This window comes from Antedon bifida, chromosome 9 (assembly GCF_963402885.1).
Source record: "Antedon bifida chromosome 9, ecAntBifi1.1, whole genome shotgun sequence".
NCBI lineage: Eukaryota > Metazoa > Echinodermata > Crinoidea > Comatulida > Antedonidae > Antedon > Antedon bifida.
The window spans coordinates 15,581,517-15,599,149 of NC_136234.1; the positions used below are offsets into that span (position 1 = coordinate 15,581,517).

A 17,633-nucleotide genomic window follows, 5' to 3' on the forward strand; every position below is an offset into this window, starting at 1 on the left:
ATGAAAATATGTAAATAATCCTATTTATTTTCTATGTAACAAGTTTTGAATAATTGAAGAAAAATAAGAAGCTAAATTTAGTGATAAGAAGCTAAATTTAGTGACTTTTTCAGGAATGTTAATTGCTATTAAAACCAGCATTGAGCACTGTAATTCCGAAAACATAATTAAAATATTTCATGTTCAATTTCATAAATAAAGATATTATTTCAGGCATAATTTATTATTACAATAGGAACATAACAAAGTGTTCCCTTAATATATATATGTCCTCTGATTATAATAATATAAGAGTACTAATAACTTTATTAAAAAAACGGAAAACTCAATCACTTTAATATAGTGTTTTAACAAGGCTGTTTCAGTATACAAAACTATATAAAAACAACAAACAATTAAAAGTTAAAAAGAACGCAACTAAAACAATACAAAAGTTGAAAGGTGTTTACAAATGCAAAGCTAAAACCACAACAAACAAAACTTAAATGAAATGGGGTTGGCTGTAGTGTTTAACATATAACGTCCTGTATTAGAGTTCTGAAATATGTCCCTATTTGTTTCATGGGAGCATTTCAATACTTGAAGTAGCATGGCTATTGGATCTCACAACACTTCACTCAAAAAGTTTACCTTATATTTTTTTTAAAGACATTTTTAGACAATCTTTTTTATCCTATAGAGTTGACCTCATTTATGTACTTCTCAATTGCTGTACAATTGGTTTTTAAACAATGGCACCATTTTGACATTGATAAATAATTTTGCTAATATTTCATTTTCTTTTTTTTTAAGCTTAGTTAAATAATATTTTGGGCCTGAGGCTATCGTCTATCACGACGGGATTGGGCCATATATAGATATTTATCAAACTATCCCAAACACACCAAAACAATATTACCCCAACACTATGCAAACACCTTCCACCTTGATGGTAAATAAATATGACGATGAAGACAAAACTGGATAGATGGAACAGCAGCCCGAGTGAATGTCACTACAGCACCTCATTCAGTTTAACATATCCGCCCCCAATCTACTTCATCAAATTGGATAATTAAAGGTGCTCACTTCAAAACATGAGTTAATAATCACATATCTGCTACACATACAAAACAGGAAACATTAATTTCGGTTTTCTACAAGTCCCTAGATCCATATCCCTATATCCCTTAGGGACCTATATACCTGCAATTATTTAACTCCTGTCTTTGTCTTATAAACACCTGTGAAGTCACATGACCAACACTTAGACTGATATTATAAAAATTTGATTGGCAATTTACAGCCAATTTTATGTTATTATAATGTGTTTATCAAAGATATGATTTTATAATATCAACATGTACAAGAGCTTAGCAATAGACATCTATAGTATTAACATATACTAATGGTTCAAAGGCCATTTTTGTAGATAAAAATACATTTTTTTTTTTATTCAAATGTATATTTTGTTGGATTCATATGACTGTTTTATTAAATTTCATTTTTGTTATTAACTAAATCACACTTTTCTATTTCATACAATATATATTTCACACCAATATATTACGGTATTTTGTTATATGAAATTATAATGTGCAGAAAAACAGCAAATTATTTCATTGGTTAACTGCCCCACAACTCTCACCCACCCTCCGCATGTCTCTAAAAATGTTTCTCTTTTCTCTAAAAAATGTAAAATCCTGCATTTTGACACAAAGATATCGGTGAGAACTCTGCTGCATTGTTGTTTCTGTTATGAAATTTGATAAATGCACGACAGACAGTTTGATTGGTATTCTTGTTACATACTTGATTCATTAAAATGCTACTCAACATCTTTACAATGTTTGGAGTACTTTAGACGAGTGATATTAATTACAATGTAGACTTAATTACGAAGCTGTACTAATTGGCTGATTGCGTACTAAAAAGACTGAACATTACATTTGATTTAGAATAATTATTTCATAAATTGATAATTAGTTTTAATAATAATTTTATTTTTCAGTTAGTGCTCAGATCAGATTACAATATTACTATACATAGAACTACTGTAGGAGCAATTGTATTTTATTTGTGGAATTAAATACTAATCACTTCATTTTCTGGATGTTTGAAACATAATCATCTATAATTTCTTTGTAATCTGTTTTCACATGCGTGGTGAGTGTATTGTGAATTGGCACAACGCTTCAGGGCAGGATTCCCCTATTTTTACGTGGCAACTATTGTAGCTTTAGGGACCATATGTCAAATTATATTACTGCAGTAACTGCATTTTCTTTACTATTTACGTTTTATGCAATTATTTAGCATGCTTTTTAGGGTAATCATACACTCTGTTGATTACAGTGACTGCCCCATAAACATTTACATTAAAACAAAATAAAATGCAGTAGAAAAATGTAGTTACTGCAGTAGAATCATTTTGACTTGATCGCAGGATTAAAATTATTTATTGTTTTACCTTGAGCATGTTAACGAGATCCATATTTGGTTCTACCGGTGGTTTTATATGCGTTAAACGCATCAGCTCCTCAAACGTAACCATCAGTTGGGCCATCTTGCGAAAGTTAATTTGCGATTTCTCCGTTTTGTCTGGTAGAGCTGTGTGTAGTAGTACTAAATCTTTTAAATGTACCCCTGGTAAAAATTAAAAAGTTTTTATCATGAAAAATGATTTTTTTTGTTTTGGACAATTTCTTATTATTCCAGGATAAATAATAATGTCCATACAGTGTCAATCAAAATTTGATCTTATTCATGCCATGACAATATTTGATATGATATATAAAAAAATTAACTCACCTCTGTAGTAATGGTTACCACATATGAAGATTTGGGGAAAAAAGAAAAAAAAATTACAATTAAAATATAGGAAAAAAAATTGCCATTGACAAACAATGCCATGGTCATATGCATTGCTATTTATCAGGGGTGGATTCAGCATTATAGATTATGGGGGTCTAAATATTTCATAAAAGATAAAAATGATCTGTCGGGTTGCATAAAAATAGTTTATAGTAGTAGACATGATTGTTAAATTTTAGGGGTACATGTAGCAAATGTAGTAAATAGTTTATTTATAACAAATGAGAGAGCAGGTAGCAAAAGGTGTATGTGGATAGTCTGTTTTTAGAGATATATGAAAATTATAGAGTGGAATGGAATGCAGTACAACATTGTACCATATTGAAACAGTTATAAGCCCATGCTCTTAAAATTGGAATTGTGAGAAGTACGAGTTTTACTCAATGGCCAAAATGATACAGAGTTAAGCTCTGTCTACACTATCAAACTTTATGTGACCAAAAAATGTGATGAGCCCATGGACACGATGACATCATATCACTACCATATTAGGGTACATCACACTTTTTTTGTCAAACTAGTTTGATAGTGCAGACAGAGCTTTAACCTCATGTATTTGGTGAAGCACTTTTAATACCCAAGTTAAATTGGGTTAATTTTATCTACGATAACACTTAATGATGACGTTCAACTAGAAAATCAAAACCAAGAAATTCATGACCTCTACAGAATAATTGTTTATCCAGCTTTAATCATTTGATTTACAAATTAAATTTGCAGGCAGATCTTTCTAATTTTATTGCAATAACATATGTAGAAAATACTGAGAAAAACTAATAATTGCTTGACATCACTTGTTAAGCTTATGTGTGGAGAAAGTCACCTGTATCAGATGACAGTCATCCACAATTAGCTGGGCCTCTCTACCACACACACCTGCATAAAACACCTGTATTTTGCGCATGGTAAAACACAAGCTTAAACTTGTTTGGGATAGGGGGGATATTCTTATGTCCTTATTATAAGTCTATCTAAATTCACGGTCAAGTTATCATGATTCATTTTTTCCAAAAAACCATGTCATCAAAAACATTTTTAATTATACTTATTTGGCAGGGAGTGAAGTGGAGGAGTTGGGTGGTGTGAGAGAAGCAATCTCCATTTTTCTACAAACTACTTGGTATCTTTGTATACACTGTGTGTCGAATACTTACAGAATTGGAATTTTGAAACCTTTGGCCTCATTAAGTGCTTTTCTGTAATTGCTAAAATTAGAAGTTGACGATAACAATTCTGTCATCTCTGTAATAATCTAGACAAGATAAAAATAGAGTAATCAGTATCAAGATCCAATGGAAAACAATACAGTAGAACGTCTATTATGAGGGATACCTTTAGGACCTAACAAAGTGTAGGGGTGTCTCTTCATAAGATGCTTTAGTAAAACATAATTTCTGTCATTATTTTCATTGGAATGTATCCCTTTAATGGGGTGTCCCTGAACAGGGGTGTCCCTGAACAGGGGTGTCTCTGAATAGTGGTGTCCCTGAATAGGGATGTCTCCGAATAGGGGTGTCCCCCGACAAGGGTGTCCCTGAATAGTGGTGTCTCCGAATAGTGGTGTCCCTGAATAGGGGTGTCCCTGAATAGTGGTGTCACCGAATAGTGGTGTCCCTGAATAGGGGTGTCCCTGAATAGGGGTGTCCCCGAATAGTGGTGTCTCTGAATAGTGGTGTCTCTGAATAGTGGTGTCTCTGAATAGGGGTGTCCCTGAATAGTGGTGTCTCTGAATAGTGGTGTCTCTGAATAGGGGTGTCCCTGAATAGTGGTGTCCCTGAATAGTGGTGTCTCTGAATAGAGGTGTCTCCTGAATAGGGGTGTCCCTGAATAGTGGTGTCCCTGAATAGTGGTGTCTCTGAATAGTGGTGTCTCTGAATAGGGGTGTCTCTGAATAGTGGTGTCCCTGAATAGTGGTGTCTCTGAATAGGGGTGTCTCCTGAATAGGGGATAGGGGTATCTCCTGAATAGGGGTGTCTCTGAATAGGGGTGTCTCTGAATAGGGGTGTCCCTGAATAGTGGTGTCTCTGAATAGGGGTGTCTCTGAATAGGGGTGTCCCTGAATAGGGGTGTCCCTGAATAGTGGTGTCTCTGAATAGGGGTGTCTCTGAATAGGGGTGTCCCTGAATAGGGGTGTCTCAAAGGAGGGGTTGTACTGTATATACTCAGCAGCATCCATTAGATCCTACAGGAATGTATTTCCATTATGGACAAATTGAATTAGTCTGCATAATGTTGATATTATTATGTACAGAAAATGACATTACTATACAGTAGAAAATATACTGGAGAAATATTTTAATACTGATAGTCAACCCCTATTCAGAGGACATATTTAAGGGACACTTTATAGGGTTACAAATGTGCCCTCATAATATCGGCTCTAGTGTACTTTAAAAATTAACAAGGATCAACAATTAACCTATATTTACTGTATATTAGTACAGATACCCATATCCCTGAAACTCACATTCCCCCATCCCCCCATATCCCCAACCATAAGACAAGCCATTTTACATCAAAGTTTCAATAATGAACAAATATCAAACAGTGAGAATGACTAAGGTGAACCACCTTATTGCCTTGCAAAGCTTCTCAATTTGTTTTAAATCTTATATTCAGTCCATCTAAATCCTTTGGAATGTCATAAATTTAACTGTTGCATTATATTGTTCAAAACAGGTACAACAACTTGATGAAATATGTATTCATATGCATATACAGTGGAAATAGTTATAGATGGATAATGATAACATTTCTAAAAATATTTAACTTTTGCAAAAAATAAGTCCATGAATAATTTTGTAAATATATTATTATTTTTAGATTCGTGCAATTTATATTTTTGCTTTCTATTGAGTGTCCTTCGATAATTCTGTAAACATATTTTTATGTTTACAGAATACTATTTTAGTTTGTACAAAAGAATATTTAAAAGCAGCTATTGTCGTAATTTGAACTATTTTTTATAATTGCAAATATCACAAACACAGATTTTTGATTGATTTATTTGTAAGCAAACTTTTATTTTTGTTTATTGTTTTTGTTTTTCTGAATAACTTTATTAAAACTACAAATTCAACTTGTCATGATAGGGCTTGAAATATCTTGTAATTGATAAGCAATAAATAAAACATAGAAACAAATTTTATATATAATAATTATTAGTATTACAATTGTCAAATTAATGTATAGGAAGAACATATACATTCAATTTATTCAAATTTATATTGTGTCATTTTGAAACAAGTTCTGTGAACCAAATCGATAGAATAATCTTATACTAATGCATTAATATTATTATCACCTATAATTCGTCAAAGTGACGATTAAATTCTAGTTATCATTATTATTTTCTTTATATATTATCATCTTCAATGTGTATATCACATATTGTGTTCTATTGGTTAAATAATTATATAATAATAACAATAAATAAAACAATAATGACCATTTCAATGCTCTACATACCTTCTGTTTTTCGGGTGAAATGTGAGAGTTTGTTTGACGTAACCTAGCCAACGAGCTATGACTCAATCCACCAACAACAGCCATTAATGTATTAAAATTGTTCAGTTCTTGTAATCTCTGCAAAATTAATTAATTTTTTTTCAATATTTAAATTTAGGAGGACCTAGTTAAGATGGAAGGGCACTCTGTATACCTCCTTCTCCTATTCACCCTCTTTTTTTTGCTCTTATCATACATTACTATGTACTTCTAATTTTTGGGTTTATTTCATTTTCAAATCCAGAAAAGACAAATTTCAGAACACAATTGGCTGAAATAATGTCAAAATTATTCTACTGCAGTAACCGCAGTAAATAATAATAATAATAATAACTGGTACTTGATATAGCGCATTATGCTGAAAGCCTCAATGTGCTTTACAAAGACAGACAATTTTGAAAAAATTACAAATTAAAAAGGTGGGTTTTGAGGAGAGATTTGAAGACACTGGTGGAAGTAGCCTGACGGATTTCAATAGGCAACGCATTCATTTTGTTACTGTAATAATGTATGATTTTAGCTTTTTTTTAATGTAGAAGTTTATGAGGGAGTCACTGCAATAAACAGTAGTGTGTATGATTACCCATAAAAAGATAGGTAAATAATTGCATAAAGAGTAAAAAAGATATAGTTACTGCAGTAACTGCAGTACATGAATTTAGACATGGTCCTTTAGTGCTTTCTAAATGACTGCATTATTTCCTACAACATTTATGAGATGTAAAGCTCTTGGCAGCCCAGTACCTCATGTCACACCCCCACTTCAATACTAAATGCGATGATAGCATTTGATTAATGTATCTGTCATTATGTACTTCATTTTGTATTCAAATCTTCTTTAAGTACGCCAATTGATTTAATTTGATTTGCCTTATGATGTCATCATGATTAGGGCTCACATCACAAATACATCAGTGTGGGTGGGCGAGTGAACTACATACGTTTGCTCAGCATCACTACTAATGTACGGTAATAGATTCTTTAAGGCATCGAATATTAATCAATGAACAATATAAGGCACAAAGTAATAGACAAATTGCTATGAAATGAGAAATTGTAGACAATTAAAATAATATACACACGGCGGATTTCAATCTTGTAAAAACGTAAAATATATATCATTAAACCAAAATACCAATCATGTTTATTTATAATTTGCAATTTTTGGAAATTGTATTTATTTCTTCTAGTATAGTTAGTATATATATATAGTTTTTTTTTTTTATTTATTCAATTTTCTGCCATATACAATACAAAGAAGACAAAACAATTATAAAAGGGGGCAAGGAAAGACCAAACAGGTGCTAAACACCTATGCTAGTTGGTCACCCACCCCCTTCCTATTTCAATATCTCCATAATGTGAAAATTATTATAATGTTATGTTCTTACAGTTAAATATAGTGTACTTTTCTTATATAGTAATAATAAAAAGTATATTATTAATTATTTAAACACACTTTCTTAATCATGTTCTAGATATATATTGCATATAACCTTGGCTCAGAATATTCAAATGGGCTCTACAGCAGTTTTTTATAAATGTGGGCGAAGACTTCAAATATGGCACAGGAATAAAAGCATAATCAATTATTTAAAGCATTAGGTAATTAATATGACAAATATTTATTTATTTAGTATCTGCTCTAAATGCTCTTTACAAATAATGCATTCACTATGATTTTCATTGACTTTTGTAAAAATTGGGGAAACAAATATGCGCAAAATTATTATTATTTTCCCTGCCGTTCTTAAATATATACCTGTTTTTTTTGGATAATTTTATTAAAGCTCTGTCTACACTATCAAACTTTGTGACAAAAAAATATGATAGTGACATGCACAGATATGGTAGAAATAAGACATCATAATGTCCATATTATGGGAACATCACATTTTGTTGACACATAAAGTTTGATAGTATAGACAGTCAAGCTGTACTAGGAAAATGTTACGGTATATGCCCCTTGCCTCTCCCCTTAAGATATGTATGTATCTATTTTCATTAATCATTACTTTAATGTAATGAAAGTCCTTTTATCATAGATTTATATTTGACTTAATTGGCAAAATGACATCATTATGATATTCATAAATCATGGGTTTTCAAAGAATTCCGTCTGTGCATAGATTTAATAAATAACGATTGAGTTAATTGGCTGTTCTTACGTCAATGTTACTAAATACTCCACGTCTTAATTAGCAATAATATAATTTCATTTATTTATTCGATTTTAAATTTGATATATGACATCATCAAATCCATGGTGAATTCACATGTCATGAGAATCGTGTGTGAACAGGACTAAGCATCGATGATTAATTACAGTTCACACATAAGCATCCCTTGTCTGTAACCTTAGGGCATGGGGAGTTTTGGTCTGGAATTGTTGCCTGAGGTGCGAAAACGGTAAACATAGAAAAGAAGTAATGGTGAATTGTGTCCAAAAATGTATTTTCTAGAGTACAGTAGAACCTCTATTAAGACACCTTCAGGACCCACCAAAGTGTCCCCTCTGAATACGGTTTCCCCTTGTTCCTTTCACAGGAAAGTGTCCCCGATAAGGGATTTCCCAAATGTGGGGTTCTACTATGTAAAGTTCTGTCTACAATATCAAACTAGTTTGACAAAAAAAAGTATGGTAGTGATATGCTGAAATATGGTAGTGATATGACATCATCATGTCTATATATCGACACATCACATTTTTTTGTCACATAAAGTTTGATAGTGTAGACAGAGCTTGAAATGAACCATCTCAATAATCGTTCTACATTCTAACAACAATTAACACTCAAAATATAAGAAATTGATGACCTCTGCTGAGTCTATGGATTTAACTAATAATTAATAATAATTATGATAAACGGCATCTGTCTAGTTATTTACAGATTGTAACCATGACCGGAAAACTTGCAATTGTGGATAGAATTTGCGAGATCCTACAAGGATCAGCGTTCTCACGTCACATGACGTCACAACCACACCTTGGGTAAACGAACACTGTCATATTGCGTGATACAAGTATACCGTGGTCAGGAAACAGTTAAAGGTCACGGATCTTGCTAGTTGTACTATCAGTAACAAATCCCTGAATAAATTGCCTTTTATCAGGTATGCAATACGCGGTTTCACGCTTCATTGAACAAGTTTAGACTCGATTGCCAGGTGCTTTGCATTACCTGGGGATTTCAGTTAAAACACAGCCAACTACGTATATTACGTTGATAATAATAATAATTGATGTGTTTGGTTAGAATTTAACCTTTTTCATATAACTAGTATGATATATATTTATAATAATTAGATTTAAATTGTTTGACTTTTGTACATTTGAATCAGTTTCTGAATTAATAAAAAATAATTTATGACGAAAGTGGTTATCAATTCAATTCAATATACAGTACCTACCTTCCTTAATTAGATAAATTTATAAAATTTTTATTTTGTATATTGTATTAAGCTATCAAACTAGTTTGACAAAAAAAGTGTGGTCGCCCAAATATGGTAGGAATATCGTGATCATATATGGACACATCACAACATAAAGTTTGATAGTGCAGACAGAGCTTAAAAGAGGGTTCTAAAAAAAGAAAGGCTCTGATACCAAATCGATGGATTGAAATGACGTTATAATGATACACAAAATCCTGAATTAAGAAAAATCTGATGGCACAGTTTTGAATAAAAAATTACATTTTAAATAGATTATTCTAAAATCATAATTCGTATTAATTAGTCCATATGGTTGACTTATAAATATTCATGAGCGATTAGGAACGAAGAAGTAAAATCCATTCAAGTCTACTTCAAATCTTCAACTTTAATAGGGTCAACGATAATTTCCAATATATTTGTAAATAAATTTATTTTAGAGAATATACACGAAAAATGCAGATAAATTAATAATAATAATATTTATTCGGTCACCAATGAAAAATAATCAGGATTGAATGTTTAAATATAGGAGTACAGTCACAAGTATGTTTTGTATGCATATACATTTTCTAAATATAGATTTAAAGTAGTGTGTATAAAATGCGGGTGGTAACGGCTTGTCCCGCATTGAATCTGTATCTGTCCTGGGCAAGTTTTCCACCCAAACGCCCATCCACACAGCGTTTTCTGTGTACTATATATTTAAGTTACAAATGTTGCTATTGTATGTAAATTAGATGTATAAATCAATAAATGTTATCGTGAAAATATATCTAATCTCATAAAAATCTTTAGTTATAAAAAAATATGTATGAAAAATTGATCACCTTAAGGATATGAACCTGTGACTTTTATTAATAGGGCAAGTGACTAATCTCTTTAACCTTTTTATGATTAAACAGGTCAGATATTTTATCGCGCAGTGTATATGACATTTAACATAAAACATAAGCAGATTTATTACATGATGAACACATGATAAACATTCACCTAATGTACATGATTCGAACATGTGACTTCTTGTTTTTAGGACAGGTGTCTAATCTCGTAGACCATCATTATGCAGGAATCAGGATACAGTCTAGATACACTTTATCATGCATCATTTAGGAACATGAGGCAGATTTTTTTTAAATACATATCGAAAGGCGAGCAACTCCCCAATTACAGGATGGATAAACTATTTTATAATAATATTGTGATTATAAACTAAGTCTCATTTGAGGATTAGGAAGTAGAGTTAAAAGTTACAACCCTGGCACTAGGTCAGGATTGAACTCTGGACCTTGAGATTGAAAACAAACACGTTAACCACCAAGCTACAGCTCCACTGTACAACTCCTATTGACGACCTAACAACATTTTTTATTCACCCTACATGAATCGAACCTGTGACCTTCTGCTTACAGGACAAGTGACTAATCCAATAGACCTCTTTATGATTAAGCTGGTTAAAAAGGCCAGATACATTTCATTATATAATGTATCATGTAACATATCATTTAAGAATATGAGGCAATTGACGACATAACAACATTTTGATGAATGATACATTTCACTCTACATATGGTTCGAACCTCTGACCTTCTGCTTACAGGGCAAGTGATTAACCGCTAGACCACTTTTGGATTGAGCAGTTTATGCATTATATTATGCAATACTGTATATAATACAATTTAGGAAAACAGAAGTACTGTATTGCGATATTTAATTAATTACCTATAAATGATGGTATATTGAATTTAAATCATTTATATTAATTATAAACAAGAACTGAACAAATTTCTTTTACAATTTAAAATGATTTTAAAACTGTATAAAAATTCATCTAAAGTATTTTCAAACCAACAAGCATTATATTTTTTTATTGAAAATATCAGCTTTAAAATGCCTATTCAATTAAGCCTGTTCTAAATCATACAAAACGCTGACGTCACTGACACAGGCCGATATGTTATAATGACGTTGATTTCCAACAAAGTGTATAGTGTGTAACAAATAATATTGTAGATATTCAAAATAGAAAATACATGAAAAAAAAAGAAAAAACGGTGATAAGATTGAATACAGACGTATTATAGACCAGGAGCCCAGAGGGGTCAACCTAGCTGGAAAGTTAACCAATTTCTATGCATGTGGCAATTATCTACGTACATATCAATGTATGGAAATGACAGTCTGGCGCGTTTCTTTTGGTGGGTGTGGCTAGGAGGGACATTGTAAAGGGTCAAAAAAATGAGCTAGATCAGCTGAAAAGTTAACCCCATGAAATATTTTGCAAATTGTTTGACATAGAGTGAAATATAAGGAATGGCTATTGCCAGACGATTTTAGTGGTGGGGGTGCCTGCCAGACCCCCATTTCTGGGGGGCCAAAAATGAGCTAGATCAGCTTAAAAGTTAACCCTCTAAAACTGGTGGGAAAATGTTCAATAAACTCTTAACTATCATGAATGACCATTGCCAGACATTTTCAGTGGTGGATTGTGCCCGCCAGACCCCGTCAAACACCCAACCCGCAAAAAATTGAGCTAGATCAGCTGAAAAGGTAACCCCATGAAATATTTTGCAAATTGTTTGACATAGAGTGAAATATAATGAATGGACATTGCCAGATGATTTTAGTGGTGGGGGGTGCCTGCCAGACCCCCATTTCTGGAGGGCCAAAAATGAGCTAGATCAGCTTAAAAGTTAACCCTCTAAAACTGGTGGGAAAATGTTTAATGTACTCATAACTATTATGAATGACCATTGCCAGACATTTTCAGTGGTGGATTGTGCCCGCCAGACCCTGTCAAACACCCAACCCGCAAAAAATTGAGCTAGATCAGCTGAAAAGTTAACCCCATGAAATATTTTGCAAATTGTTTGACATAGAGTGAAATATAATGAATGGACATTGCCAGACGATTTTAGTGGTGGGGGGTGCCTGCCAGACCCCCATTTCTGGAGGGCCAAAAATGAGCTAGATCAGCTTAAAAGTTAACCCTCTAAAACTGGTGGGAAAATGTTCAATGTACTCATAACTATTATGAATGACCATTGCCAGACATTTTTAGTGGTGGATTGTGCCCACCAGACCCCGTCAAACACCCCCACTCCCAAAAATTAGCTAGATCAGCTGAAAAGCTAACCTTTTAAAACATGCTGTAGAATGTTCAGCATGATTCCTAGTATAATAAATGCCCATTGCCAGACATTTTAAGTGGTGGGTTGTGTCCACCAGGCCCCCTCAAACACCCCACCCTAAAAAATGACCCAGATTAGGCCAAGGGTTAACCACTGTAAAACTGGTGGGAAAATGTGTAGTATACTGTCAAGGATATGAATTCTCATTACCAGACATTTTTATTTGCTCATTATAGAACCACCCCATCCATCCAACCCCTTACCTAATTCACAAATGTGCCACTATGGTACAGTATATAAGTTCAACATAGTGTAAAATAGGTATTCAGAACAGGACTTCTTTGTCTTTTTGTGGTGTGGAAAAAAGTAAATCAATTAGTCAATTGGTTTATGCAGTTAAAGGAAATATTTAGAAACTGACTTATCTTCTATAATGGTTCACTAGAGAATAATGTTGTTGATTATCATCAACATTTCAAAACAAAGGCTGATTTTATTAAATGCATTTTGATTATGATAGAGAGTGGTACATCTTTAAATCAAGGTAAGTGTCCAGCTATGATTTTTTTTAATTGTGTATCTTAACAGTAATACTAAACAAATACAATTAGGCCTAGGCTATTTATGGCTCATTGATAGATATTCCACAGCGTTCAGTGGCGTAACAGCATGAGCGCTCACTGGCCTATTGCTTAATATAAGGGGCCCAGTAAACAGCCTAATGCAACTATGAACCAAGGCGTTGACACATTTATGTTAATATTCATGTTTTACTTGTTAGAAGTATACGATTGATTACCATTAGGAATGTTGTTTCCTAATTTCTAATATTGTGGTTAGGAAGTCAGTGCCATGTCATTAATTAAGCTTTAGGCAAGTCTAAGTAATATGTATATGTATTGGTTTAATTATATTGTTTGAGATTAGGATACAGTGTAATTAAGAAAGACCTGGACAATGCTTTATTAGGTTGTAAGCACTAGTAAGGGGTATGGTGTTTATATAGTTACAGTTAATTAAAATAGTGCAATAATATATTAATTCACTAATTGTAGAGTTGTGTTTTGTTCAATGTTTATGACAGCCATAATGAATCTAAAAGAAAAGCAAACAGTACCAAAAGAGCGAGACAAAGTATCTTTAAGAATAAATCAAGAGGAAACACATTCAGAAGAAACATCAATAACCTTGGAAAAGTCACAAAGTTGTGCAGAAAAAATGCATCCATGTACAGTACAACTACAGAAGAGCAAGGAGATAAAGAATTACAACATAGTAAAACTCAAGAAAAAACCTCTGAAACTACAGAAGAACAGGATATAAGTGAAGCAGTTGGACCAGCAGCAACAAGTATTTTACCTGTATCTGTTAGTAAAGAGGTATAATGTGATCATTAATTTTAAATAGCCTATGTTTTTTCTCTTTGAAAATGTATTCTACATTCCATATTACTTTTATTTGTAGTTTAATTTAAAGTTTGAATATGCTTGACTTGGGACATTACATTTCTTTCAGAACACTGACCATGTTTCTAAGTGCTACATCTGCCAAACGGTAACGGCGGACAACGATTGTAAATTAAGAGCGTTCAGTGAAATGAAATGGTCAACTGTAAAGAATGCTGCTGCATTACGTAAGAAAATGAAGTCTGACAAATATGCTGATACAACAAACAAGATTTTTCTTATGAAACAACCTGAAAATTCAATCAGCTATCACCCTTTATGTCATAGGTATTACACTGCCGTGAAACAAGACAAAGTAGTGTTCTTCGGAAATCAGATGAATGTGGCATGTTAAAGGGAACTTGCATATTTTGTGGAAAAGGCCGAAAAAATGGGAAAGAAGAGAAAAGTCTTAAGATAGCAACTGTTTCTGGGTGCAAGTCACTTTCCCAGCGGGTAAAATTTTCAAAAAACCAACGTATCAATAGTCTAATTCTGTGTGCCGTTGATCTGCCGAGTTCAGTTTCTTCTAGAGTTGGCGTTCTACGGAGCAGTTGGAACGTACATTAACGACAGCGGTATCGAATATATTCTCCAAGAAGCAGATATCTTGGCTGAGGGGTCAATGATGGGTTTCATCAAAGGAAAGTGTACTAGAATTCACCAATTGCTTGCCAATGTCTTGGAGCAAAAGTTGTATAAACGCTTTCTTCAAGAAATAAATGCAGAAGATCATCACACATTTCAAGAAATAATGTCAACTGCACCTTTGGACCCATCATTGATTGAAGAACATATATCGGATCCTGTTGTAATTAATCACCTGCAGAAGTACGAGAATTACTTCAAGTCAGTGCTTACTGGAAATATAGGTTCAACAGCACAATTCTGGGCTATTTACATTTTTCTTATTAATCGACTCCATAGAGAACTTCAGAGATGTGTGAAAACAAATGATGTCACTGGCTACATTAATGTATTTCCAACCATATTATCTGTTTACTTTGCCCTGAACCGACCTAACTACGTCAGATGGGGAACTCTAGGGCCTATTCATACAGAAACTGAAAAACGCTGACCCAAAGTTGCTTGAAGTACTGGAAAAAGGAGCATTTTCCATCAGACGTACAAATAAGCACTACAGTAGATCAGCTGTTGACCTTTCCTTAGAACAGACGGTCAATCGTGATTCTTCTTCAAGTATGAGAGGGATTGTTGCCTTTCCTAATTCGGAAAATGCAATGCGCCGGTGGTCATTGACTATGACTCAACGAGCCATGGCAGTCACGGAGCTGAGAACATTTGCTGGTCTTGAATTGGGGGAAACTGTAACAGCTCAATGCCGTCTATCAAGAATAAAAAAGGACAAATTGACAGTGAAACGGAAGAAATAGAGATCGAAGAATCAAGTGATTCTTATGGCGATGCATGGAGTGAAGACTCTGATTCAGAAGAGGAATATATGGATTAATTTAAAATAATTTGTGCAGAAAAGTCATAGCTTATTAAATAAGACTGCTTTTTGTTGTAACTAGTGAAAACTACTGTAGATAGAATAAGGTACTATATAAAGTATCATATGCTAAAATGTCGGGTGTTGGGATATTTGATGTAGTTCTCATTTTAGTCATTCATGCTGTTTAATGGGTGTCTGGCGGACACAACCCACCACTTTAAATGTCTAGCAATGGTCATTTATTATACTAGGGATCATGCTGAACATTTTACAGCATGTTTTAAAAGGTTAGCTTTTCAGCTGATCTAGCTCATTTTTGGGAGTGGGGGTGTTTGACGGGGTCTGGCAGGCACAATCCACCACTGAAAATGTCTGGCAATGGTCATTCATAATAGTTATGAGTACATTGAACATTTTCCCACCAGTTTTAGAGGGTTAACTTTTAAGCTGATCTAGCTCATTTTTGGCCCTCCAGAAATGGGGGTCTGGCAGGCACCCCCCACCACTAAAATCGTCTGGAAATGTTCATTCATTATATTTCACTCTATGTCAAACAATTTGCAAAATATTTCACGGGGTTAACTTTTCAGCTGATCTAGCTCAATTTTTTGGGGGTGGGGTGTTTGACGGGGTCTGGCGGGCACAATCCACCACTGAAAATGCCTGGCAATGGTCATTCATGATAGTTATGAGTTTATTGAACATTTTCCCACTAGTTTCAGAGGGTTAACTTTTAAGCTGATCTAGCTCATTTTTGGCCCCCCAGAAATGGGGGTCTGGCAGGCACCCCCCACCACTAAAATCGTCTGGCAATGTTCATTCATTATATTTCACTCTTTGTCAAACAATTTGCAAAATATTTCATGGGGTTAACTTTTCAGCTGATCTAGCTCAATTTTTGGGGGGTTGGGTGTTTGACGGGGTCTGGCGGGCACAATCCACCACTGAAAATGTCTGGCAAGGGTCATTCATGATAAGTATGAGTTTATTGAACATTTTCCCACCAGTTTCAGAGGGTTAACTTTTAAGCTGATCTAGCTCATTTTTGGCCCCCCAGAAATGGGGGTCTGGCAGGCACCTCCCACCACTAAAATCGTCTGGCAATGGCCATTCCTTATATTTCACTCTATGTCAAACAATTTGCAAAATATTTCACGGGGTTAACTTTTCAGCTGATCTAGCTCATTTTTTTGACCCTTTACAATGTCCTTCCTAGCCACACCCACCAAAAGAAACGCGCCAGACTGTCATTTCCATACATTGATATGTACGTAGATAATTGCCACATGCATAGAAATTGGTTAACTTTCCAGCTAGGTTGACCCCTCTGGGCTCCTGCTCTATTACTATGCAATATAGACAATGACTATCAACAAAAACATATATATTTTGAAACCATGTTAAAGGGCCAACTGAGACAAGTTTTATGCTCTATATATTTGTATGCCATTTGATGTTGTTGAATTGAATTGAATTGTGTTTCTCTAGATAAAAACGGCAATAAAACGTACTTACAATATGATGAATGAATTAAATTCAAAATTCCAATTCAACAAACATTTATTTCATCAAATGCCATACAAATAATACAAAGCATAAAAATGAGGACCAACCTAAAAGTAAACTTATCTCAGTTGGACCAAAAAATAATAATAATTAATTATTAATTAATCAAATAAATTTAATTTAATAAATTACCATATGACCGAGTGGGCCAAATGATTAAAAATTTGTTAAAAATTGGGTGTTGGATTATTATACTCAGATCACATTAACAATGGATTGACCAAATCCTTGTGTCTAAAT

The 17,633-nt window shown here is 33.6% G+C and overlaps 1 protein-coding gene across 1 annotated transcript in view; it reads right to left on the bottom strand.

Moving 5' to 3' along the window:
• Positions 1-17,633, bottom strand: part of LOC144852838 (ras guanyl-releasing protein 3-like) — a 47,521-nt gene that overhangs the window by 12,993 nt on the left and 16,895 nt on the right. Inside the window, exons 8-11 of the mRNA XM_078710861.1 lie at positions 6,322-6,438; positions 4,008-4,105; positions 3,515-3,516; positions 2,450-2,625 (exon numbers count right to left, since the gene is read on the bottom strand). Of these exons, the coding sequence (XP_078566987.1) occupies positions 2,450-2,625; positions 3,515-3,516; positions 4,008-4,105; positions 6,322-6,438 (393 nt within the window). The remainder of the gene's footprint in view (positions 1-2,449; positions 2,626-3,514; positions 3,517-4,007; positions 4,106-6,321; positions 6,439-17,633) is intronic.